We start from the raw sequence: 24,386 nt of genomic DNA on the forward strand, positions 1-24,386 counted from the left end.
TAAAAGGGAAATAAGAAGATTAAGGAAAGAAAATCTTGATCAAGTAAGGTCTCTAACCGGTAACAAGCAGCGCGAGTCGGTTCAAATCTATTTCTTTGTCTCTGTTGTATTTTTAACTTATGATTCACTAATTTACTCTTAACACTTTTAATCATATACTTTCTCTTACTTAATACTCACTCCCATCCACCAAATTTAGTGCGCACACCTTACCAATTAATCACATTATCGCTATGCACCATAAATCATAGCATGTACCAGTTATAAAAGTAAAAGGAAAACTCCAAAACTCTCAACTCTATTGTTTGTTACACCTATTAAGACAAGTAAATTAGTATTAAGGAAATTATAAATTAACTTATTCAAAAATAAAGAAAATTATAAGAAAATATAAACAAATTTTCAAGTTCACACAATAAGTAAAATATAAATATTTTCAGATTTGGAAATCCTTAAATATGGTAAACACATCTCATTATAATATCTAGATTTTAGTAATTGATTACCAAATTTGACGATTGGAAGTATGTATACATGTTTTTCAGGCTACAAACACTGTATCTTATTTTCGAAATATTTTTTATAGTTTTACAGTGTAATTTTTATGCATTTTTCAGATGTATAATATCTATTCTTCAAATCTTTGGTATATGCGTACATTTGATGGCATTTTTTATTTTTGCAATTAGTGCAAATTTCATTGAAATTATGATGTTTTATTAAAAAGAAAAAAAAGAAAAAGTAAAATACACAAATGAATTAGCTATCCTCTCCTAAACTCCCAAACTAGACCTTGTGGACCTCTGCTTCAGAGTATGGACTGGGTCTAAGCAAGCCTAAGCCCAATTCCAGCACCATTTCAGATAATTCCTCAACTGCGCGGCGGGCTGAGCGTAGAACAGCGGAAGTCCGAAACCCCGAGCTCTTCGGGAAGGGGAGGGGTCGTCAGCCGCGTCAGATCACCGCCTGGCGTGGCGTCCACGATCCCATACCTGGGTCCCACCTGATGACGCAATACACCGCCTAACGGCGTTGCCGGAAATGAATATATTTCTCCGAAAGAGGAGATATAAACAATAATATCCCAACGACGTCACCAGTCGTCCCCAGCTAGCAGTAACTTTCACCTCTTCAATCGGTTCAGCTCATACTCTTGACTACACTGCTATATAACCAAGCAGATTTTGATATTTCAATTTTCAAGTAATTTTCCACCATTTCCGCCTGATTGGAACCTCCGAGAGAAGTGGCTATGGCGATCGCCAACGCTTTCTTCAGTCCTGCTGCTGCTGCTACCTTAGCACCTGTTCGATCCAAGTTGTCCCATTCCGATTGTGACTTCTCTGCTCCTCACTTGAATCTCTCCTTTTCCACCTCCTCGTCTAAACTCACCCGCGGGTTATTTCATTCCGGAATCACTACCAAAAAGTAAGCAAACTGTTCAACTTCTTAATGTCTAACGGCTGAAAACTTTATTTATAGTTTTTTTTTAATGTAATGTTTGATCTAAATAAAAGTATTATATTTTTTTGCTTGTATTTTGATAGGAATATTAGTTGCGCTTCGATCGATGGTGTGGAATCAGTTAGTTCAGCCTCATTGGTTAGTTACGATTTACCAAGTTTCTTGTTTAGCCTTGTCTTCTTCTTCTTTTTTAAAAAGTTCTTTTTATTGTTCAGTCGCTTTAAGTTGCTGTGAATAATATCAGGATTATCCAAGTTTTTCAGTGAAATCACAACTATGAAGTTATTTGTTGTTTATTTCTGTTTAGCGCATTATTATACAATTTGTTTTTACTGAAAAGTGTGCTGCGGAAATGTTGGAAATTACTTGATTACAGTAGTACTCTTTTGAGAGATTTCATTTGATTATTAAGCCTGTTAAAATTGCTGTTTCCAGAAATCAGAGCAGGATAGAGATGGTATTCCTATGCCTATTGTTCTGATAGATCAAGATTCTGACTCTGATGCAACAATAGTACAAGTTAGCTTTGGCGATCGTCTTGGTGCTCTCATTGACACGGTGAAGTCACCATCCTTTGTCTGCCTGTCATCACGTTTCTTTTTCTTTTTGTGCCAGTTTTATTATTTGGTATTCGTTATATAGTTGTTTTTGAAATATTTGAAAGTAGTTCATGAGGTATCTTTTGTATCAAGTGGAAGGGGGTAGGGAAAGTTAGGAGACTCAAGTCTTTGTAAGTTATTGTAAGCCATCTATAACCTTTTCAGATTTATGGCATCAGGTCTTTTGGAAATTTTTAGATACTGTGGACCTCATCTTTTTATCAAACTCCTCAGTGTACCTTTTTGTAAGAGGTACTGACTTGTAAGATATTGTATGTCATGTTTCCTCCTGTATAGACTAGATGTGATGGAGCCTGAGGTAATACTCTTCCAGTTAGACCACAAATATCTGCCTTTCTGTATCCTTATGCTCATTTAACCCATGGTTTTTAGTTAGCCCAACTGTGTGAGATTTTTTACGATGCTAGATATTCAGATTTTTTATGGGGACTTGCTGCTTAAGATTAATGCCTTTTTCACTTTCCTAATCTTTTCAAATATGTCATCTTGGATATTTTTCATCTTTAAGTAAGTTTATATAACATGCAGTCTTGGTTTTCTCTGGAGCAGATGAAGGCACTAAAAGATCTTGGTTTGGATGTTGTGAAAGGAACTGTCAACACTGAGGCCTCAGTGATAGAAACAAAATTTTTCATCATGCGTCTGTAAGGAACTATTTAGTTGCTTTTCGAAATTGATGGAAAGTTCTCACTATTTGGTTGCTGTTTCCGATGCTGCTTGTGGTCTTATAAGTAGACTAGATTCCCTGTTCCTGCTGCTATGAAGAATGGCACGATAGTTGTGTAACTATGCTGATGGGTTTTGAAAATATTTCTTATGGTTGATGATGCAAAATTCACCTTTTTGTCATCTGATTCTGGTGTTGGCATAAAGATAATTCACATTAGTTTACTTGGTAAAAGATTTCAGTTTCTTAAGGAAACAATATGTCTAAACTACTTGTATTAAATTTGTATTAAATTCCAGAAAGAACTCAATCTGATTTTTGAGATTGCCATCTGTTGAGAAAAGAATTATTCACGGGCAAATAAAAGTTCGATAGATAAATAAATGGAATTCAGCTTAATAGGTTAATCTGAAAAGAAAAAGCAATCTTGAAGCATTGCCAACAATTATTCACAAACTTTTTTGGTGCTCCAACCCACTAGGAGTACCTTCATGAATGAATGTTGGACAGATATTTGAATGCTCACTGGTTTTAGCGGGAAGTTTGCCACAGACATTATCAAATAGCGCCCTTTGATGAGAGGTATGAGCAAGAAGCTTTGAGAAAGCTGGTGTTTTCTGAATTATATCAAGCTAGTAAGCCAATCATGGGTATTTGAAGTGGAGTATCCAGGAAAAAGCAGAACATCTGATGGAAGAACAGGGAATCCTTTTGAACAACCCATTCTAATAGGAAAGCCTTGTATCTTAAATAATTCATCAAGTTGATGATAAAATTCATGGATGTTGAAGTGGACATTATGCATTTGTTACACAGCAACCCCTTAAGTTGTCGTGTGTCTGCTGGAGGTTACCTTTTGCATGCATGTATTAATTCTAATTCAGATATCAGATGTGCCATATCCCTTTTTTTTTGGAATGGTTTACAATAACTCTCATATTAGGGCAAGTGGACGCAAAGTTGAAGATCCTGATCTTCTGGAGAGAATTCGTCTTACCATTATCAACAACCTGCTGAAGTATCATCCAGTATGTTTCTATTGCTAATGTACTCATATTTGGACACCATTTAATAGTTTTCCAGGATTTTCACGTGCTTATTCATTTTTTATTGTGTACTTTCCTATCTCTTAAGGTTGTTTTTGTTCCTTATACTATTTAACTCTTTCCTTCATCTCGATGATATGTACATATCAGGAGTCTAGTGAGCGTCTTGCAATGGGTGAGGCTTTCGGAATAAAAGCACCGGCAAAGAAGGTAATTCCCTTTCCCTATCTATCCTAGTCAATCTGATTTCCGTGTCTCTTTTAAATTTCCTTATATTTAATTATCAAAATAGAACACAAATTTCCTTATATTTAATGATCAAAATAAAATACATAATCCTGGTTGATGATTCATTGTAACTGATTAGGAATTTCTTCCATAGAACTTGCTTTTGCAATCAATACTGCCCACCCATATTTTTTCTACTACCTCAATCATATGTACATTGGTCCTTTGGGGTCTGTTGATTTGCTCACTAATTTTTTTTAATTACACTTGGATGCAATTTTAAACAAAGAATTTCTACGTAATGCAAAGGCAGTTAGTCATTCATAAGAGTAATGTGTTCCACGGTACAATGAAGTTTTTCCATTCTTTCCTAATCAGTGATTGCTTGAGGGCCTAGTAACTTTGCCAGATGAAGAACCAATAGTTACTCTCTCTAGTTGATAAAATTGCATATTAAATATGAGTGTTGCTTCCTTCCTGTAACAATCAAACCTTCCTTCAGATTATTGAAAGCTTAGTTTTGGCTGGAGATTTTAGTTTATAGTGCTTGGTACATCAACATATTCTACTCGAAAGATTTCCTTTTGACCAGTTGGCCATATCCTCTTGTTGATTGCTGTATACGGTGATGCTTATGCATTCCAATCATGGTTTGGTTTCTCAATAATTGTTCATGACTAGGTAGATGGAAACGTGCCTAGGTGAAAATGAGTGTTGAATTTTTTTTTTTTTTTGGAACTTACTACCTTGTAAACTTTTGACTTTTTCCTGTCAAAATGGCAGCTTGATGTTGATATTGCTACTCATATACATGTCAAGGATGATGGACCTGCAAGGAGGTGTGCATTTTTGCAGCTTGAGTTCTTTATATGCATGTGCCCCAAGTTATTAACTGGCTTTCAAACTAATACTAAGTGTTGGGTAGCTTTTTCCGAGTACAGTTCTGTGGCATCTCAGACTGAACTCATTTGTTTTCTTTTGTCTTGTGGTTTCAGCTTACTTTATATTGAAACAGCTGATCGGCCTGGGCTGCTCTTAGAGATGATCAAAATTATGGCTGACATCAATGTTAATGTGGAATCTGCTGAAATTGAAACAGAAGTATGCCCTCCCTGCCCCCCCTCTCCCTGAGTTGTTGTCTGAGTGAACATCTGTTGTTATATTTTGGCGTCAACTAATACTTACTAATTTTTAGGGTCTAGTAGCAAAGGACAAGTTTCATGTCAGTTACAGAGGGCAAGCATTGAACAATTCCTTGTCTCAGGTAATTGAAATCTGCTTTAGTTTTTTAGTCTCTGCACGCGCACGTGTGTGCATGTGTGGGCATGCATGAAAACAAAACAAAAGGGGTCACATGCATACAAATGCTCTTTAATAGTGTCAATTGATAGTCCGACTAGAATTTCTACTACTTACAGTGTCCTGGGTACTACCATCCTGTTGAAGTCCCCTTTTGTATTTGACAACTGATTCATCTTTGGTGTTCCCTTTAAGCCCAAATATTATAAATATAATCCTGGGTGTTTTTGTTCTTTGATTACAGGTTTATTGCACTAGTCCAGAACAGAAAGATAACTAAGAGTTCGAGTGCTATTTACTGATTAGTCCTTGATGAACTTGCACGTTTTTTCCTTGGAAACTTGCAGCTGAAATGGTTCAATAAAATTTATGTTTTGCCTGAATAATCCTATAGTTAAGGTGAAGAGCCTTTGAGATTTACTCATAAAATAAGGGAAGTGGCATTTCTTGATCTAGAGGCATGTCTTGGGATCTTAGGCAAGATAACATGTGTTTCAATTAGCAAAGTCAAAAGACCCACTCAATTGGTGAATAGGGGGCTGATGTTGAGAGTTTCCAATGAGCAGAACTTCTTTCTATGTTTTGCCAATGATCCTTTTGTTTAAGCATGTGTTCCTTGCATGTTAAACTTGCACTTCTCTGTAGTTACAATTTGAACCTGCAGGTGCTAACTAATTGCCTGCGTTACTACCTCCGGAGGCCAGAAACTGATGAAGATAGTTACTAAATGGTATCTTCACTGTATACTCACTGTACAAACCTTTGCGCTGCCTCAATGGAAGGGCTTGAGTTACTATTGCATTATGATATATCAGGAAATAGAGCTCACATTCCTTGCCATTTTTTAGGGTGTATTTGCAACATTGTTACCATTGAAAAGATGTCATCATTCTATTAGAAAACTAATTTTCCATTATTATGTCAAATTGAGGAACAGGCCATGTGAAGAGTTTAAACCTTTTTGCTTCTCATATGACAAACTTCCTGGACATGTCTTGGGGGCAGTTAGCTTTTGTTAGTGCCATCCCGACGGTTCACTCGGAAAATTTGTGTTTTTTGGCATGAATGCTACGTGCTTTCCTCCGCCCTGTAAAGGTTTGAGGCCGAAAACCTTCCAGATCCCAACATGCTACTCCACAGCGTTGAGCCTCCAACTTGACATGAGGCAAGGGGAGAATGGTTTTTTTCCCGTCACGTGTCTCCATGTTATCATCAATTTCTTTTACGCAACTCAGATTTGGAGCAATATAATAAACAAGTCAAATTAAGCAATTCCTAAAGTTCAATATTAGAAATATAGAGGTACAGTGGGAAAGGCACTCTGGCTCCCAGATGTACACAGAATTAGCTCATAATGCATTTTGAAAACCGGCCAAATTAAATATAAGAAGATTCAATATTGTCGATTTATCAACTATTCGGTTAACTACCAAAGCTTTCAGGCCTTAATTTTGGCTGCGAGCTTGGAAATTGCTCCTCAAGGCATGCAACACTTCTAAAACTCAAAATTCCTTTTTTAATGCCTAAAGTGCCTCACATTGGTGAAAAGCAGGGATACTCCATATTTCTTACAGCAGTCGATAGCATCGACATCTCTGATGCTACCTCCAGGCTCCGCAATGACGCTTATCCCACTTTGACATGCTTCTTCAACAGCATCGTTCCAGGCTGTTCACAAAAGAAAACTTTAGAAAGATGGGGGTAGGTAACCAGTTGTCTATGATTTGATTTGGCTTATCCTTCAGTCTATGTTCTGCTACCACTTGGAACTTTTTCATATCAAGAAGTCCCTTCAGTAGTGCAGACCTATTACCTTTCTCAATCCAAAAATAAAAATAAGTAAATTAATAAATAAACCTCTCCCTGACATTTTGTCTTTAATCCCACCTCAAACTGAACTCAGCCAGGTAAATAAACCAAAATCCAATATTGGTTCATTAAGGTAATGAAATGTTTACCAAATGGAAAGAAAGCATCACTAGCCAAAGCAGCTCCCTTGACTTCATCCCCAGCTTTCCTTAAAGCTATCCTGAAGCTTTCCAACCTGTTTGGTTGCCCGCTTCCCATACCTAACATGCAATTGTCCTGCCAAGCAAGGAGTAGGGTCAAAAACAAATCATCTGAATCTAGACATTTTTTACCACCTGTATTCTTTTTATTTCCTTACTTGGGGGAAATGTTGTTTATGTTCAGCTAGATTAAACTCACCTTTGCAATGACAATGGCATTACTCTTGACATGCTTCGCACAGAGCCATGCAAACCGTGCATCAGAAAGCTCACTTTCTTGTGGAGCCTTATCAGAGACTGATTTGAATTCGATATCTTCAGGAACTAAATCATCTGAATCCTGAGCTAACCAACCCCCACCAACTTGCCTGAGCGAGAGTTTTCCTTTACTATTTTTACTTGCCTCAAGTATTCTCAAAGCCTTGGATTTTCCACGAAGAACCTCTAGCCCCTTTTTGGTATACTTGGGTGCAACAACAATCTCATAAAACATTCGAGTTTCATTGTCAGTTGGGCTTCTAAATTCTCGAATGTCCTTAGCCAGCACCTAAGGAGACAATTTTCAAGAACTTGAGCAGTTAAAAATGGATTTCAGTTGTTCCAAATGAAAAACAGCTAACATTATATCAAGATCATTGTAGAGCACATTGTGCAATGGTTAAGCACAGGCACCACATTTCATCACTCAGATTAGAAGTTAAAATTTGAAGACAAAACATTCCCCTAACTGGGCTAGGGCCTGAAAAAAAAAATAGCACAGAACTTCAATGTCAACACCATGAAGAAGACATGAAAATTACCTCATCAACTTCCACATTAAAGGCTACAATACCACCAAAAGCGCTCACTGGATCTGCTTTCACCGCCAGTCTATATGCTTCAACAATATCATCACGTGAAGCAACTCCACAAGGATTTGTGTGTTTCACAATGACACAAGTAGGTCTATTAAATTCACACACGCAATTCCACGCTGCATCTGCATCTAAATAGTTATTATATGACATCTCCTGTACCAAAGGATACAAAAGCAATCTGAGTCTGATACAAAGTTCAAATTATAAAAAATCTCTTACTCAATGTAAAGCTCAAAAATAGGAAGTTAACACAGTAAATGGACGTAATTCCAGATTTAGCTAAAAAGAGAGATTCAATAAGTTTGAAAAATGGAAGCATAACACAAGCAGACTCGCTCAGGAAAATTGAAAACACACTAATTAAAATGATAAGACATCATTTAGAAGACAGCAAGCATTTCTTTCATCTGGAGAAAATGTATAAGGTTATTAATTTGCAGCGTTATGGTAAAATGTCTATAAAGGATATAAATTTTCAAACCATAAAAACTTTGATTACAGCAGAGCTGTAACTAATTTATAGCAGGATAAGATTTAAAAAACCCTGAAAAAGGCACAAAGAAATATGGATAACACTACTTGCAAGCAGTTCAAAAGCTTTAGTCCCTGATTCCTCACCACACTAGACCCCATCACAAAAGAGGACGGCAAAACTTCACTATACTCTCCTCTGTTCCAGGTACAACAAAAATTGTGTCGAGTCAAATGATATCATTTTCCTTTTGTCCAAAAGGAAAGGATAAATATAATCATCCTTAATACACCAAAGGATTCATTCCTCTCTCCACCAGGTTGATCTTTCAACATATCAAAGCAAAGCCTTGATCGTGTTATATCACTTACATTCAGTTCCATGACCAACATGAAACATGGCTAACTTTCGATTGAGGTAGCACACAGTCAGCCTAATGGAAAAGGTCATTAAATAGGACACTCTATGGAACAAAATCATTCAAGAAATGAGGCCTGAAAAGAATGCAGATCGAGTTAGGCATCAGTCGCTTACCTTTCCATGGTGTTGAATAGCAGTTGCAATACCACCACCATTAACCTCAGCAAGAGACTTGTCAACATAAAATGCAGCCTTCTGGTGAGGATTTTCACCATACCGAAGTGCATTTTTGAGTGAGAGAGACGCAGTCATATTGGGAGGAAACTTATCTTCAAATCCACAAGAAACTAGTCAATATGAGTGGACAGATGATGGGATGATTCAAACTTATTGGTTTTCAACCTTTAAATAAAGAACCCACAATCTTTCGAGTAGTTGCCAACATGAATTCAACTTTTGAAGCATGTAGAGATAAGGAATCTCATGGCAAAGCGATCTTGGAAACTATACGTCTGGCATGGATGATTTGGCAAAAATATTTCTACCCATAAGAAAAATTAATACCTTCTGATGTTTGCTTCCACAACCACTCTGAAACTGCAGTGTCGTAAGAGGCAACATGCTGGAAAGCCTTCTGAGCCAGCTTTCTCCTAAATTGTTGGTTGTCTTGCTTTCCACGAAGAAACTCTAGAAGTGCAGGGTAGTCTTCTGGATCAACCACCACCAAAACATCCTTGTGATTCTGTGGATATAGCATTGAAAAATAAGACAGTTGTCATTTGGTGCTATCTTACAGATTAGCCTAAAGAGCATTTTTTGCTACCATAGGAAAAGACTTTGACTTGCCAATACACACAAGTAGGGTTTTTCATTTATAACAAGATATATCACCTAAACATTAACGCACAGATATGAAAGATGCCAATTGAAGCTCACACAAGTGATTTGCAACTGAGCCTAATTACAACTAATAAACCTTCAAAACTAAAAAGATGTAAGAAAGAGTAACTTTTGTTTGCATTATACAAACTCCACAAACAGTAAGAACTTTTATTTCTTTGTCATCAAGAAGCAAGGCTATAGTATTTTTCTTTACTACTTGCTACAGCACCGCAGGTAATTTAAAGCACTAGCTTCAAGCTCACAAAGCTTTTCAAAAGCGCATCATTTGATGCATCATTACTTTAGTTTTCCTCAAACTCAAACTCATGACTCATTAAATCCCCAGTGTTTAGTATCAGACCCTAGAATTAGACAATTGTTGAGTCTAATGTTACACAAGGTTTATACAGGCCTGCCTAAAGAATTTGACAGCTTTTCAAAACATATCCAGCAGCAAGGAGAATGGATATGAGACATGTTAATAAATAAAATGAAGAAAACAAAAGCAACAAGGTTGAGGTCAATAACCTTTGCGGCAGCTCTTATCATGGTTGGGCCACCAATATCAATGTTCTCAATTGCATCTTCAAAAGATATTCCACTTGAAGAGGAAACTTTTTCATAAAATGGATATAAATTGACCACCACTACATCAATTGTACCTGCAAAAGGGAGTCGTTTTAAAGATGGCTGGGGTAACGTAATAAGGCAAACAAGCAACTAAAGTCTTCCACTCCAGATGCAAGGAAAGGTGTTCATTTTTCAAATTGAAGATGCAAACATTCTGAAATACATTTTCATGTCCTATATATTTCAGTTACACATATCAGATAGGTAATGTAAGATAACAATAAAAGTATGACTTGCAGCATTGGCAGGATATGATTAAGGTGTTGTTTATGGCCTTGAAGATTAAAGGTATAGTCAAGGGGATGCAGTTCCTTAGTTACTCTTCCAGGGGATTACAACTACCCACATGACATCTTTCATCGCCAATTTGAAGGTCAACAGGTTCTCAGAGCCTGCTCTCAACTCTAAAATGAGAAAGTGACCAATTCATTTTTTCACCTCTAATGATGTTTTCGCATCCACTCAACCAACAGAATTGTAAACTATGCTCACCAATCTTGTGCTTGTCAAGGGCTTCCATGTGATGCACCAAATCTCTCCTAGCAAGGATACCCCCATGTATGCTAGGATGCAGAGTTTTTACACGACCATCAAGCTGTACAGGATTTACAAGTTAAGGGAAGTGGGCCAGTAGTATCGTTTTATCTGTCATAAAATCACAATTTTAACAAGCAGCTTACCATTTCAGGAAAACCAGTGAGATCTTCCACTTTAGTCACAGATAGACCATCACTTTCCAAAGCAGATGCTGTTCCTCCAGTTGAAATAATTGTGTACCTGCATTTGAAGATAGATTAGCTTGACAAGCAGTCAAGCACCACCAATTTTATAATAGAAAAGTTTGCTATATTACAGCTCTGGTGCATGGTATTTTCCACAATACCAATAATATCCCCTCCCCAAGTTTTAGCTAACTGAAATATAAATTAAACATCATGATTACAATGTCAAGCTCCATACAAGTGAAGGCATTCATTATCATTTCAGTACGTCTAAAATTGACAAGGTTCATCAAAATATGGTACCTACCAGCCAAAAAGCATAATAAAAAACATACGCATTAGGACCATCTTTTTTTTTATTAAGTTAGCAAGTGTGCATGTTCTGTTAATGATCACCATGGAGAAGTTCAACCATTGAAGGCACACTAAAAGAAGTAAAAATGAAAAGATACAAAATGCCTTACATCCCCCCGGGGGGAGGGGGGGTTCTTCTGTCCCATCTAGCATTTTTTTTTTAACAAATGCAAATGTATTTGGCAAAAAAAAAAAAGCTATATGCATCAAAGTCCCTATGAACCAAGGCAACAAAAGCCAAGCATGTGCAAAGAAACAAAGAGACTCAGTCAATTATGAAATCCTAAATTGAAAAGTTCAATAAACTAGACAAAAAGTCTCGATGAGCCACAGCCATTGAGCATATAGGAAAATTACCAAGATCCCCTTGGTAATGTACTCCTTACAAAACTTTTAAATAATACAACTAGCATAAATAATGAATCTAAAGCAATCCAAGTTAACAAGAGAAGCAGCTACAGCTCCAACAGAAACAAAGCAGTTACATACAATCAAAACAGATCATTTTTTCTTTGTGCGTGCAGCTGGTGCCAAAACTTCCACCCTTACAGCAACTGTCTCTCAATATAGTTGTTATAAAAAATTTCTACATTGGAGGAACTCCTAGCAAGCGGCTCCAAATTACAAAAGATATGTAAACTTTCAAATGTGAAATATTAACTTAACTTACCCCAGTTCCTGAAGTCCGCTGCTAAGGACAGTCACATCCGTTTTATCTGATAGCGAAATCAAAGCGTGCTTCCTCCCTATGAAAACAAAGATTTCAATCAATTAAATACAGGGAAGCTAAAAAAGATAAAAAAGAACAGTTAGCATGTTAGCTGTTAGATATTTATCTCATATTAGATTAACTTGCTACATTTTACTACAAAATACTGGAGTTAGCTATAAATGATACATAAACCCTTGCAACAATAAAAACTTTTCACATAATTCTTGATGGTTAGTGCAACAGGGCTAGTAAATAGCAATTTCAAACTCATTAACCATGCTCAAATTCTTCTTTTCATTTTCAATTCTTAAGTATTTGCCTCCATTACGATGAAAAGATCAAAGTCATTGCTCTATTCAACAATTTAAGGATTCAACATGAGAGAATACGGAAAAAAGGCTGAGCACATGAGAGCAGTAAAAAAGTACCACGCGCGGGTGTCGTGGGTGCTGAAAGAGCTCCAGCTTCAGCCATGGCTTTAACTGAAGAACAACTATTGGACCTTAACGACGTCGTCGACGAAGACAGATACTACAACCAGCCAACCACAGAGCATTAATATAGTTTTCAACAGTAACAACGCCGCTAATGGACTACAAAGCAAAAGCAGGGGAAAAAAAAAGGATCGAATTCGGAGAACTGTTGAATGTTGGTGTTGAATACCTCCAGGTTGGAAGGAGAGATGGTATTTGTTATTCGAACGAAGAGGGGAAGAGCAGCGACGGCGCGTGGAGCGCGAGGGGCGGCTAGGACGGCTGCGTCAGTCGAGACAGGGGAAGGAGAGGCAACAGCTGCACTAAACCCCAGCATTGTCACCAGCGGCTAAGTTATCAATCAAGTTGAGAAAGTAACGGTAAGAATATATTGATGTTTTTTTTATTAGGAGATTGATTATTTGGGAAAAAACATTTGAGCAAACTCGCCAATGCTAAGAACACCGACACCACCGCAATACTCAAATCAACCCTCTGACATCAATTGCCTATTAGTATCCCTCCTTTGATTGTACAACAGCTGTACCTGCAGCCCAGGTCAAAATTTCAAATTTAACAGTAATCAGTAATGCAACAAAATTACCACAAACTTACCATAAAGAAAGGTAAAAAAATCACTCAAATTTAATTAGAAGGCAAATTACAATGGGCCCTCTGCTGAAAAGGTAGGTACACTACAGTCCTAATACCTACCAAATCGAATTGAATTGCATAACTAATTGTCCAAGCTATGCAGGTACTCATTCGCGAAGTCCATGTATAAATTCTAGTGATCACAAGATCCAACCAATCACAGAAAATAGTTTCTGGCATATTAAATGAATTAAACAAGAAAACGTACAAGGAGCGAGGCAATGATGCAAAACAATTGTGGTTGATGGATTTTCTTGAGCCCTTTTCCTTGGTTCAATGCAGGAATTTGAATTTGCCAAAAATAAAGTGAAGGAAGAGAGAGATAAGAGTTGGGGGTGGGGGGACTTGACTTTGCTTTTCTCGGGTTTTCTGTTCTGGGGATGCAAGCAACTGAAGAAACTTGGAAGGACCCAACTGAGGAGACTCTTTTTCCCTCACATGTATAGTTGTACAAAGCAATAGAGGAGACGCGGAGCTGGACTTCTTCTTGTGATCCTCTGTCGTATGGGAGTCCTCTGTGAAGAGGAGACAAGGACAAAGTGGGAGTCACCAAATCTCTCTCTCTCCCTCTCTCTCCTTGGCTCCAAACTCTTTTTACTTTTCCTATTCGTAGTCAAATAGGTGAGGGGTTAGTGAGGTCTCTTTAGGTCTTGGTAGCAGCTGCCCTGCTTAAGGTAGTTATTCCACATCGAGTGTTGGGGGGTTTGGGTTAGTTTATCAGTCTCCTGAGGAACCTCAAAAGTTGGCCGGCTTTTGTGATTTTCTCGGGGTTTAGGTTTGTAAAATGATCAAAAGTCATCCTGGCTTTGGTAAAAAAGTCAAATATGTGAGGGAAGCCAACACGTTTGGCTGGTGGAGAGCTATTTTAATTTTTTTCAAGGGCTACTGAAAATTAATTCCACATTAGTTAGGCACGAAATCAACAGTGCAATTATTTGTGATGTAATATATGTGATATAAAAAATAGTTGAAAGAATAAAAAAAGTATTAAAAAACGTATTTATGATGTAATAAAATTTTTTTGCAAATAACTCCATATTCATCTAATATTTTCAAGATGTTGAACGGAAACAGACAACTCTTATCTTAATTCATTCCACAAAGTTGAAATATACACACGTGTATTTACTTATAAATATGTGTATACATCTATATATATATGTATATATATGTGTGTGTATGTGCGCACGCACGTGTATTTATATATACATGGTTATGCACAAATACATCTTGATTCTGTATTTTTTGTATAGCATAACATACCTCCACAAGATTTATGATAATTGCATAAAGGTACTATTAAGTTGGAAAAATCACATTTAACTTTCTTTATTTTAATTTGCACATAGGAAACATCTTGGACAAGATGACATACGCAAACTCCCGTTATGGTTTACCAAACGTACCCTTTTTGTAATTTGAAAATGTGTTTTTTCCGCTTTCATGTTCTTTAACCTCCTTATGAAAAAAAAGACATAGGTTTTGTTTCATAACACAATTTAACATTTAAATTTAATGAATTCAAATCTTAACATGTTTAGACGAGTTTGATAACCAAAATTAGAACATCTAATGATATTGAATTTTCTAAACAATATTTGTTCTAAAAAATAAGTGTTAAAGTATTTACTTATCACTTAATGTTATATACACTCAAATATATTAGAATTAGTACTTGACAATTAAATAACTTAATGGATTCAAACTTTATATTTTAGATTTCAAAATTTAGTTTTCAAACATTAGTTTTATGAAATGCACTCTAAATAATTCATGTTATGCTTTCGGCCTAATTCGACTTCAAAATAAAAAGGGCGGTAACTTTTCAATTGCCAAATTTGGATTAATATTATTTTGACCCATAAATCTATTTACAAAATCGTTTATATTTAATTATATGAATCACTTTTATGATCTGTGATTCCAATCATATTACATTTTTATTTGAGAAATTTTATATTAAACAAACGCATCAAGCAACTGATCGATATAAGAGATATTAAATACGATTGTTTTTTAGCCTTCTTGATATAAGAAATAGACTTTTTCTTATATCATCGCCACTGTAAAAATAATCTCATCACTAATTGCTTTCAGAATTACATATGTATTGACAACAGAATTCTTGATTTTGAACTTGATAAAAAGAAAAATAAATGACGTATAATAGTACAAACCTAAAGGTGAATAAGTAAAATATACACATTTTCAGATTTGGAATTCCTTAAATCTGATCAACGCATCTCATTATAATATCTAGATTTTAAGTAATTGATCACCAAATTTGACGATTGGAAGTATGTACACATGTTTTTCATGCTATAAGCACTGTATCTTATTTTAGAAATATTTTATAGTTTTATAGTGTAAATTTTATGTATTTTTCAGATGTATAGTATCTATTATTCAAATCTTTGGTATATGCGTACATTTGATGGAATTTTTTTTCCAATTAGTGCAAATTTCATTGAAATTATGATGTTTTATTAAAAAGAAAAAAAAAAGTAAAAGTAAAATACACAAATGAATTAGCTATCCTCTCCTAAACTCCCAAACTAGCCCTTGTGGACCTCTTCATCAGACCATGGACTGGGTCTAAGCAAGCCTAAGCCCAATACCAGCACCATTCCAGATAATTCCTCAATTGCACGGCGGGCTGAGCGTAGAAGAGCGGAAGTGAGCTCTTTGGGAAGGGGAGTGGTCGTCAGCCCCATCAGATCACCGCCTGGCGTGGCTTCCACCATCCCATACCTGGGTCCCACTTGATTAGAGGTGGCAATTTGTCCCAAATCCCAATGGATTACCCATGCCCATGGGAACTTTGGGAGGGATGGGTACCGAAATTTAATATTGGGTTTAAAATGGGATAAATTCTAATTATACCCATTAATTGATGAGAAATTTTGAAAAATACTTGGGTACCCACTGGGTTCAAATAGCAAGGGCTCCGTTTGGATTAGCTGTTTTTGGGAGGTGTTTTTGAAATATTTTTATTGTAGCAGTGTATATGAAAAATTTTTACTATAATTTTTTTTTGAAATATTTGATATACTAATATGGATGGGATGTTTTTTGAATTATTGTATATTACTGTAATATTGTATTTGAAAAACTTATTTTTTGAAAAAATAGCCAATCCAAACGGAGTTTTAGATTAAAAAATTATCTTTAACAATTTTTGTAGTCATAACAGCGAATATAATCTAGTAGTCTTTATAGTCATTATCTACAAGAATTTCCAGCATTTCAGTCAGTTTAGACCTATCATCCTTGGACAATAATAAGAATAAATATTCAACACCCTAAGTACCTTGTAAACGTGACTAGGTAGATGGAAACGTGCCTAGGTGAAAATGAGTGTTGAATTTTTTTTTTTTTTTGGAACTTACCACCTTGTAAACTTTTGACTTTTTCCTGTCAAAATGGCAGCTTGATGTTGATATTGCTACTCATATACATGTCAAGGATGATGGACCTGCAAGGAGGTGTGCATTTTTGCAGCTTGAGTTCTTTATATGCATGTGCCCCAAGTTATTAACTGGCTTTCAAACTAATACTAAGTGTTGGGTAGCTTTTTCCGAGTACAGTTCTGTGGCATCTCAGACTGAACTCATTTGTTTGCTTTTGTCTTGTGGTTTCAGCTTACTTTATATTGAAACAGCTGATCGGCCTGGGCTGCTCTTAGAGATGATCAAAATTATGGCTGACATCAATGTTAATGTGGAATCTGCTGAAATTGAAACAGAAGTATGCCCTCCCTGCCCCCCCTCTCCCTGAGTTGTTGTCTGAGTGAACATCTGTTGTTATATTTTGGCGTCAACTAATACTTACTAATTTTTAGGGTCTAGTAGCAAAGGACAAGTTTCATGTCAGTTACAGAGGGCAAGCATTGAACAATTCCTTGTCTCAGGTAATTGAAATCTGCTTTAGTTTTTTAGTCTCTGCACGCGCACGTGTGTGCATGTGTGGGCATGCATGAAAACAAAACAAAAGGGGTCACATGCATACAAATGCTCTTTAATATTGTCAATTGATAGTCCGACTAGAATTTCTACTACTTACAGTGTCCTGGGTACTACCATCCTGTTGAAGTCCCCTTTTGTATTTGACAACTGATTCATCTTTGGTGTTCCCTTTAAGCCCAAATATTATAAATATAATCCTGGGTGTTTTTGTTCTTTGATTACAGGTTTATTGCACTAGTCCAGAACAGAAAGATAACTAAGAGTTCGAGTGCTATTTACTGATTAGTCCTTGATGAACTTGCACGTTTTTTCCTTGGAAACTTGCAGCTGAAATGGTTCAATAAAATTTATGTTTTGCCTGAATAATCCTATAGTTAAGGTGAAGAGCCTTTGAGATTTACTCATAAAATAAGGGAAGTGGCATTTCTTGATCTAGAGGCATGTCTTGGGATCTTAGGCAAGATAACATGTGTTTCAATTAGCAAAGTCAAAAGACCCACTCAATTGGTGAATAGGGGGCTGATGTTGAGAGTTTCCAATGAGCAGAACTTCTTTCTATGTTTTGCCAATGATCCTTTTGTTTAAGCATGTGTTCCTTGCATGTTAAACTTGCACTTCTCTGTAGTTACAATTTGAACCTGCAGGTGCTAACTAATTGCCTGCGTTACTACCTCCGGAGGCCAGAAACTGATGAAGATAGTTACTAAATGGTATCTTCACTGTACAAACCTTTGCGCTGCCTCAATGGAAGGGCTTGAGTTGCTATTGCATTATGATATATCAGGAAATTGAGCTCACATTCCTTGCCATTTTTTAGGGTGTATTTGCAACATTGTTACCATTGAAAAGATGTCATCATTCTATTAGAAAACTATTTTTCCATTATTATGTCAAATTGAGGAACAGGCCATGTGAAGAGTTTAAACCTTTTTGCTTCTCATATGACAAACTTCTTGGACATGTCCTAGGGGCAGTTAGCTTTTGTTAGTGCCATCCCGACGGTTCACTCAGAAAATTTGTGTTTTTTTGGCATGAATGCTACGTGTTTTCCTTCACCCTTTAAAGGTTTAAGGAATAAGGGCCGAGAACCTTCCAGATTCCAGCATGCTGCTCCACAGCGTTGAACCTCCAACTTGACATCGAGCAGGGGGAGGATGGTTTCCTTCCCGTCACGCGCTTCCATTTTATTTTGACGCAATTTCAGATTTATAGCAATATAATAAACAAGTCAAATGAAGCAATTCCTAAAGTTCAATATTAGAAAATTGGAGGTTAAAATTTTGGATAAAGGCAAAAAATTTGGATAGTCCACAAATTATCTAGTTTATATACCTTTAGCTCTCCAATTATTAAGTGTATAATTTTTATCCCTCAAACTTGCAAAAGGTATATTTCACCCTTTTGGTTATAGATAATTTTAGAAACTTCCTAAGATTTTTGTTAATATCACTTACATTTTTAAAGTTTCAAAAATATTACTAACATCTCCTAAAATCATATTTTTTGTAATGATCTCAACCTTGTATCATTAAAATATTTTTATAGTAATCACCTTATGAGGGATATATATATTTTTCTCCCAATTCCAACCATTTTTGTTGTCTTACATTGAATTTTCTACCAAATTAATTACAACTACCCACATGACATCTTTCATCACCAGTTCCTAAAGTCTAGTTCAAATGTAAACTTTCAAATGTGAAATATTAACTTAACTTACCCCAGTTCTTGAAGTCCACGGCCAAGAACAGCCACATCCGTTTTATCTGGTAGCGAAATCAAAGCGAGCTTCCTCCCTATGAAAACAAAGATCTCAATCAATTAAATGACATCTTTCATCACCAGTTCCTAAAGTCTAGTTCAAATGTAAACTTTCAAATGTGAAATATTAACTTAACTTACCCCAGTTCTTGAAGTCCACGGCCAAGAACAGCCACATCCGTTTTATCTGCTAGCGAAATCAAAGCGGGCTTCCTTCCTATGAAAACAAAGATCTCAATCAATTAAATGACATCTTTCATCACCAGTTCCTGAAGTCTAGTTCAAATGTAAACTTTCAAATGTGAAATATTAACTTAACTTACCCCAGTTCCTGAAGTCCACAGCCAAGAACAGCCACATCCGTTTTATCTGGTAGCAAAATCAAAGCGGGCTTCCTCCCTATGAAAACAAAGATCTCAATCAATTAAATACAGGGAAGCTAAAAATATAAAAAGAACAGCTAGCATGTTAGCTGTTAGATATTCATCTCAAATTAGATTAACTTGCTACATTTTACTACAAAATACTGGAGTTAGGTATAAATGACACATAAACTGTAAGGACTCACAAATTTTCTTATATTAGATTTTTATTTCGAGCTCATTTAATTATTTACTTGGCCATTTGCTTCAAATATTATTTTCTAACCTCTTGAGACCTAATTATATTGATCTATGACTTACTTATATTTTTAGAGTGGCTCGTTTCAAAATTTAATTTTCGAAGGCTCGTTAAGTGAAAATAGTGAATACGCGATTTGGAGTAAATAATTGATTCGAGGATACAATAAGTTTGGAAAATTGGAAACTTGTACATTAGTCTCAAAATAGGTTTTTTTATGTTTAAGTGCTCAATTATTAGTTAGTAATATTATCGTTATAAGAATTTCTTAAAAATTTCACTCTATCACGTATAAATCGGAAGTACGCGTTTTCGCGTGCGCATTGAATTGAGGGCCTTTAGACCATTATTTTGGGACTACTAAGAGTGAATAATGATGATATGATTATAAGTGTATTAGAGATTTAGTGCACTAGTGAAATAAACTAGAGAGGAATGGAGCACAAAACGCTCGCGTGCGCGCGAGAGAGAGAGTTGACTTTTAGGACAAATCTTGGCCACAAATTCTCAAGCTTCCTCAAGAAGCTACAACACTCTCTACACTCTCATTTCCCTCTCTCATTCCAGCGGCCAAGGAGGAAGGAAGAACAACTCCAAGCTTCCAAATTTTTCCTCTTCATTTCTTGCACAAAAACATCACCAAATCACACAAAAATTGAACTACACATAGCTTAACCCTTGGAGTTTGTATCTAGCTAAGAAAGAGGGGCTGTTTTCATGAATTTCTTGGACCAAGAGGGGACCGAAAATTCTGTCCTCGTGCATCTAAGAAGGTGAGCCCGATCAACTCTCCAAATCTTGCTTCATGGAAGTAGTAATGCACATTTAAGCCCTTGCATGTTTATGGGTAACTTGTTTGTGATGGAAAATTGGTTGTGTGGGCTCTATGAACTCCCACCTTGGATATATGGACTGATCTGTGGCGTTTTGATGGTAATAATGTTTATTTAGTGCTTAAACTAGTGGATTAATGTTGGGTTGTTGATAGAAACTTAAGTATGGTGCATTGACCAAAAGTGACCGTTTTGCCCCTGCTTTGTTCGAGCACTTTGGTGTGAAATTTTGAAGATCTAATGACTTGTTTATGTTTTTTACATGTTATATTGATTGTGTAAAAAATTTCATGGAAAAATAACATGATTTGGTTGGTTAAATGAAGTAATTTCCAAAGTTTAGAAACTGGAAAATGATTCCCGTCACTACCCAGTCAGTCATCTTGTTTCGGCTATAATTCATCGTTCTGATGTCGGAATCGAGTGCCATTTGTGGCACTGGAAACTAGACATTCCCAGCTTTCATTTGGTATAAAATTCACATTCTGGTTCCACTCGAGTGAGCCAAACCGTCCGTTTAAAAATTTCTGTCCTGTTTCGTTGGTTCACTACAGGGCAGAACATGAACTACAACTTGATGCTGAAATGTGAGCTAGTTATGGACGGATTTTGAAAATGGTTTCTTCTGAGAAATTATAGCTTTATGAATGTGTTTTCCAACTCCACTAACCATGCTCAATTCCGTGTTGAATTGAGTGATTTATGATCAAAATTTGAATCTGGTCTTGTGAAGGAATACCATGCATTTGGACAGATTTGAAACTAACAATGATTTAGGACTTGATATCCGAAGCTTCTTAGTGTAAATCACCTATCAAATGTACCTTGGACCTATTTTAGACATTACCTACTGAAATGCACCATGTTTGAGGTGTTTTATTGGCCAAACGTTTTGAAAACGGAAAAACGGAAGTCCAAGGCAGATTTGCCGAGGAACTTCTTGGGACTTTAGTGGTTTCATTAAAAAACTTTCCGTACATATTTTTCTATGAAAATTGGCAGAGGAATAGTCCCTATATGGAAGTATTATACTGCTAAATTTGGTGCCATTCCGACTCCGTTTAGCTGCTCAACTAAACTTCCAAAGTTTATGATTTGAGTTTGGAAAATCCTTGATTAACAAGGAAATTTAAGTAACTTTGAGCTACCATATCTTGGTGCTCAAAACTCCGAATCTTGTTCCGTTTGTTTTGTTTTAAACTTGGATTGCAACTCTAATGAGTTCCAAATTTCAGAGGTTAGTTCGGATCAAGTGAATTTTTCCGAATTTTCAAAGTTGGCCAAAAACCAACCTAAACCTGTCTTCAATGCCCCAGAACAGCAACTTTGAGCCAAATTTTGGATACCTTCCATTTGGAATCATGGAAAACTGTATTCTAGGAACTTTTAGTACTTTGGAAGTAGTTTCCAATGGTACCAAATTTTCCAATTTCGGACGTGTAAAGAATGAGATACGATTTTTCAAAGTAAGTGTAACAAATCTGAAAATTTCTAACTTAAAGGAAATGGAGTTTTTCAAACTCTCTTTTCCCTTTTAATATCACTTGATCGTTTTACACTCGATTTTAAGAATGTAAATCAGATTTTGCTTGTGTTTTAAAACTCCACTTTTGAGCTTCAATTTACAAATAATTAAGGCTCATTCTCGTGAAATTTTCTTAGATTGTACAAGAGTGCAATCTTCCTTATTAATTGGGGTTTGTAAGTGATAGTTTATTATTAAATGCTCAGGCGCTCAAGAGGACCTTCCAAAAGATCTCACGGGAGACGCCTAAACCATCATTTGAACTTGCTACTTGAATCACTCGGTGAGTGTCAAGTGCATGAATTTGTTGCTAAGTGTTTACTGCTTCTTATCCGTTATTTGAATTTGGAAATTTAGAGACGAGTGCGTACTTTACCGCACTCGTTCTCTTTCAAATGAAATTATATTCGAATTTTGCTATGTGAATTCATATTCGACTTGTATGTAGTCATGTGGATATGATTCGTATTTGTGATTCCTAGTCGGAATCGTCGATTTGAGCGTTGCTCATTGACTTATATTCGTATTTGTATTTGTATTCGTATTCGGGGGACGCCCAAACTCGTTGGTTACTTTGCGAATCGAGCCAGCATGGGCTTGGTCGGTAAGCTTTGCAAACCATGAGATATTCGTAGAGCATGATCTATTGGAGAGATCTTGCTCGGCATTACTCGCGCAGTATTGCCATGATATACTCGAGTATTATCAAAACTTTGATGAGCGGGCCCGGTAAGGGGGTGTAACGGTGACGGGATTCGAAGAAAGTGGTGTATCTACAGGATTTGATACTTATGTGGTTGACGGAGTGTCAACATGGAATTTGATCAAGACCATGGCTCGACTACGTGGAATTTAGCTCCTGAGAGCTACAGTATCCTTGAATTGTTTCTGTCTACTTTTCTTACTGGAAATGTGAATTATTCGAACTTTATAGCTTTACTTACGGTGTATTTGTTGTTGCTATTTGGAATACGTGCTTGCATGTGTGTTTCTTGGCCTCACGAGCATTCGCTCACCCCGTTAGATTTGTTTTCCTTAACAGGACCGGATGGAAAGATTTTGGAGAAAAGCCGACTAGATTACTCTTTTGATTAGTACCTTGGTTATAATTGTTTAGTCGACTTATAATTGTTGTATTTTGAAACTTGATGCACTTTTGATTTGGCATATTGGACGTATTTGTCTAGACAACTTTTGGATGTTGTATATATTTGGGAATTGATGTATCTTTTGGATCCTGATGTAAGAATTGGGTAACTGATGTATTCTGAACTCGTGGTGTAAGATTTGGATATTTGATTATGGAAGCGACTTTTCCTTATTAGACTAGTATAAATTGTTATATATTGTTAAGCTTGAATCGATTTGTCTCGAGTCCTGGCGAGAGTTGGGCAGGCGTTCCGCGGATACCCTTGGGTTCGCCCTTGGGAGAAGTGGGGGCGTCACATAAACACTTGCAAAAATAAAACTTTTTACATAATTCTTGATAGTTAGTGCAACAGGCCTAGTAAATAGCAATTTCGAACTCATTAACCATCCTCAAATTCTTCTTTCCATTTTCAATTCTTAAGTATTTGCCTCCATTACCATGAAAAGATCAAGTAATTGCTCTATTCAACAATTTAAGGATTCAACATGAACGAATACGGAAAAAAGGCTGAGCACATGAGAGCGGTAAAAAAGTACTACGCGCGGGTGTCGTGGGTGCTGAAAGAGCTCCAGCTTCAGCCATGGCTTTAACTGAAGAACAACTATTGGACCTTAACGACGTCGTCGACGAAGACAGATACTACAACCAGCCAACCACAGAGCATTAATATAGTTTTCAACAGTAACAATGCCGCTAATGGACTAAAAAGCAAAAGCAGGAAAAAAAAGGGATAGAATTCGGAGAACTGTTGAATGCTAGTGTTGAATACCTCCAGGTTGGAAGGAGAGCTGATATTTGTTATTTGAACGAAGAGAGGAAGAGCAGCGACGGCGCGTGGAGCGCGAGGGACGGTGAGGACCGTGGCTAAATAGGCTGCGTCAGTCGAGACAGGGGAAGGAGAGGCAATAGCTGCACTAAACCCCAGCATCTTCACCAGCGGCTACTCGGGTTCGTCTGAACTTTGACAAGTGTCTACTAAACCGGTCAAACTACTCAAGAGTAAAGACTCAGCTAGCGCTGACGAGTGCGTTCCTTTATTAGTCCCTTATATTGACAATTTGCTAAACAGGTCCTTTACGTAT

The 24,386-nt window shown here is 36.6% G+C and overlaps 2 protein-coding genes and 1 long non-coding RNA gene across 7 annotated transcripts; 2 read left to right on the forward strand and 1 right to left on the reverse strand.

Moving 5' to 3' along the window:
• Positions 1 to 837: 837 nt before the first annotated feature.
• Positions 838 to 6,370, forward strand: LOC113763440 (ACT domain-containing protein ACR12). Of its 3 annotated transcripts, none has more exons than XM_027307264.1 (10): positions 838 to 1,428; positions 1,548 to 1,602; positions 1,900 to 2,022; positions 2,613 to 2,728; positions 3,695 to 3,779; positions 3,948 to 4,007; positions 4,809 to 4,864; positions 5,021 to 5,126; positions 5,221 to 5,289; positions 5,569 to 5,982. In XM_027307264.1, exons 1-10 carry the CDS (start codon positions 1,253 to 1,255, stop codon positions 5,602 to 5,604), a joined length of 882 nt encoding a protein of 293 aa, XP_027163065.1. In that variant the 5' UTR covers positions 838 to 1,252; the 3' UTR covers positions 5,605 to 5,982. The 3 variants fall into 3 exon arrangements, with proteins under 3 accessions (XP_027163065.1, XP_027163063.1, XP_027163064.1); XM_027307262.1 differs by lacking the exon at positions 5,569 to 5,982 and adding an exon at positions 5,989 to 6,370 and having other exon boundaries at positions 842 to 1,428; XM_027307263.1 differs by lacking the exon at positions 5,569 to 5,982 and adding an exon at positions 5,989 to 6,370 and having other exon boundaries at positions 843 to 1,428; positions 2,634 to 2,728.
• Positions 6,371 to 6,683: 313 nt separating this feature from the next.
• On the reverse strand, positions 6,684 to 24,169 carry LOC113763439 (bifunctional purine biosynthesis protein PurH). 3 transcript variants are annotated; one of them, XM_027307260.1, is made up of 14 exons: positions 13,658 to 13,996; positions 13,246 to 13,342; positions 12,986 to 13,144; positions 12,751 to 12,853; positions 12,281 to 12,356; positions 11,215 to 11,311; positions 11,027 to 11,129; positions 10,433 to 10,566; positions 9,587 to 9,764; positions 9,197 to 9,351; positions 8,134 to 8,343; positions 7,533 to 7,880; positions 7,283 to 7,409; positions 6,684 to 6,992 (listed from the first exon to the last, which is right to left on the reverse strand). In XM_027307260.1, the coding sequence occupies exons 3-14, from the start codon at positions 13,130 to 13,132 to the stop codon at positions 6,841 to 6,843; spliced, it is 1,830 nt and encodes a 609-aa protein (XP_027163061.1). In that variant the 5' UTR covers positions 13,133 to 13,144; positions 13,246 to 13,342; positions 13,658 to 13,996; the 3' UTR covers positions 6,684 to 6,840. The 3 variants fall into 3 exon arrangements, with proteins under 3 accessions (XP_027163061.1, XP_027163062.1, XP_027163060.1); XM_027307261.1 differs by lacking the exons at positions 12,986 to 13,144; positions 13,246 to 13,342; positions 13,658 to 13,996 and adding exons at positions 23,853 to 23,943; positions 24,074 to 24,169 and having other exon boundaries at positions 12,751 to 12,771; XM_027307259.1 differs by having other exon boundaries at positions 12,986 to 13,342.
• LOC113763442 lies at positions 16,851 to 18,143 on the forward strand. Its single transcript, XR_003467345.1, has 4 exons — positions 16,851 to 16,934; positions 17,091 to 17,196; positions 17,291 to 17,359; positions 18,059 to 18,143. It is a non-coding gene; the product is annotated as an uncharacterized LOC113763442 (long non-coding RNA).
• Positions 24,170 to 24,386: the final 217 nt, after the last annotated feature.

The sequence above is a fragment of the Coffea eugenioides genome, chromosome 2 (assembly GCF_003713205.1).
Source record: "Coffea eugenioides isolate CCC68of chromosome 2, Ceug_1.0, whole genome shotgun sequence".
In the NCBI taxonomy this organism is placed as follows: domain Eukaryota; kingdom Viridiplantae; phylum Streptophyta; class Magnoliopsida; order Gentianales; family Rubiaceae; genus Coffea; species Coffea eugenioides.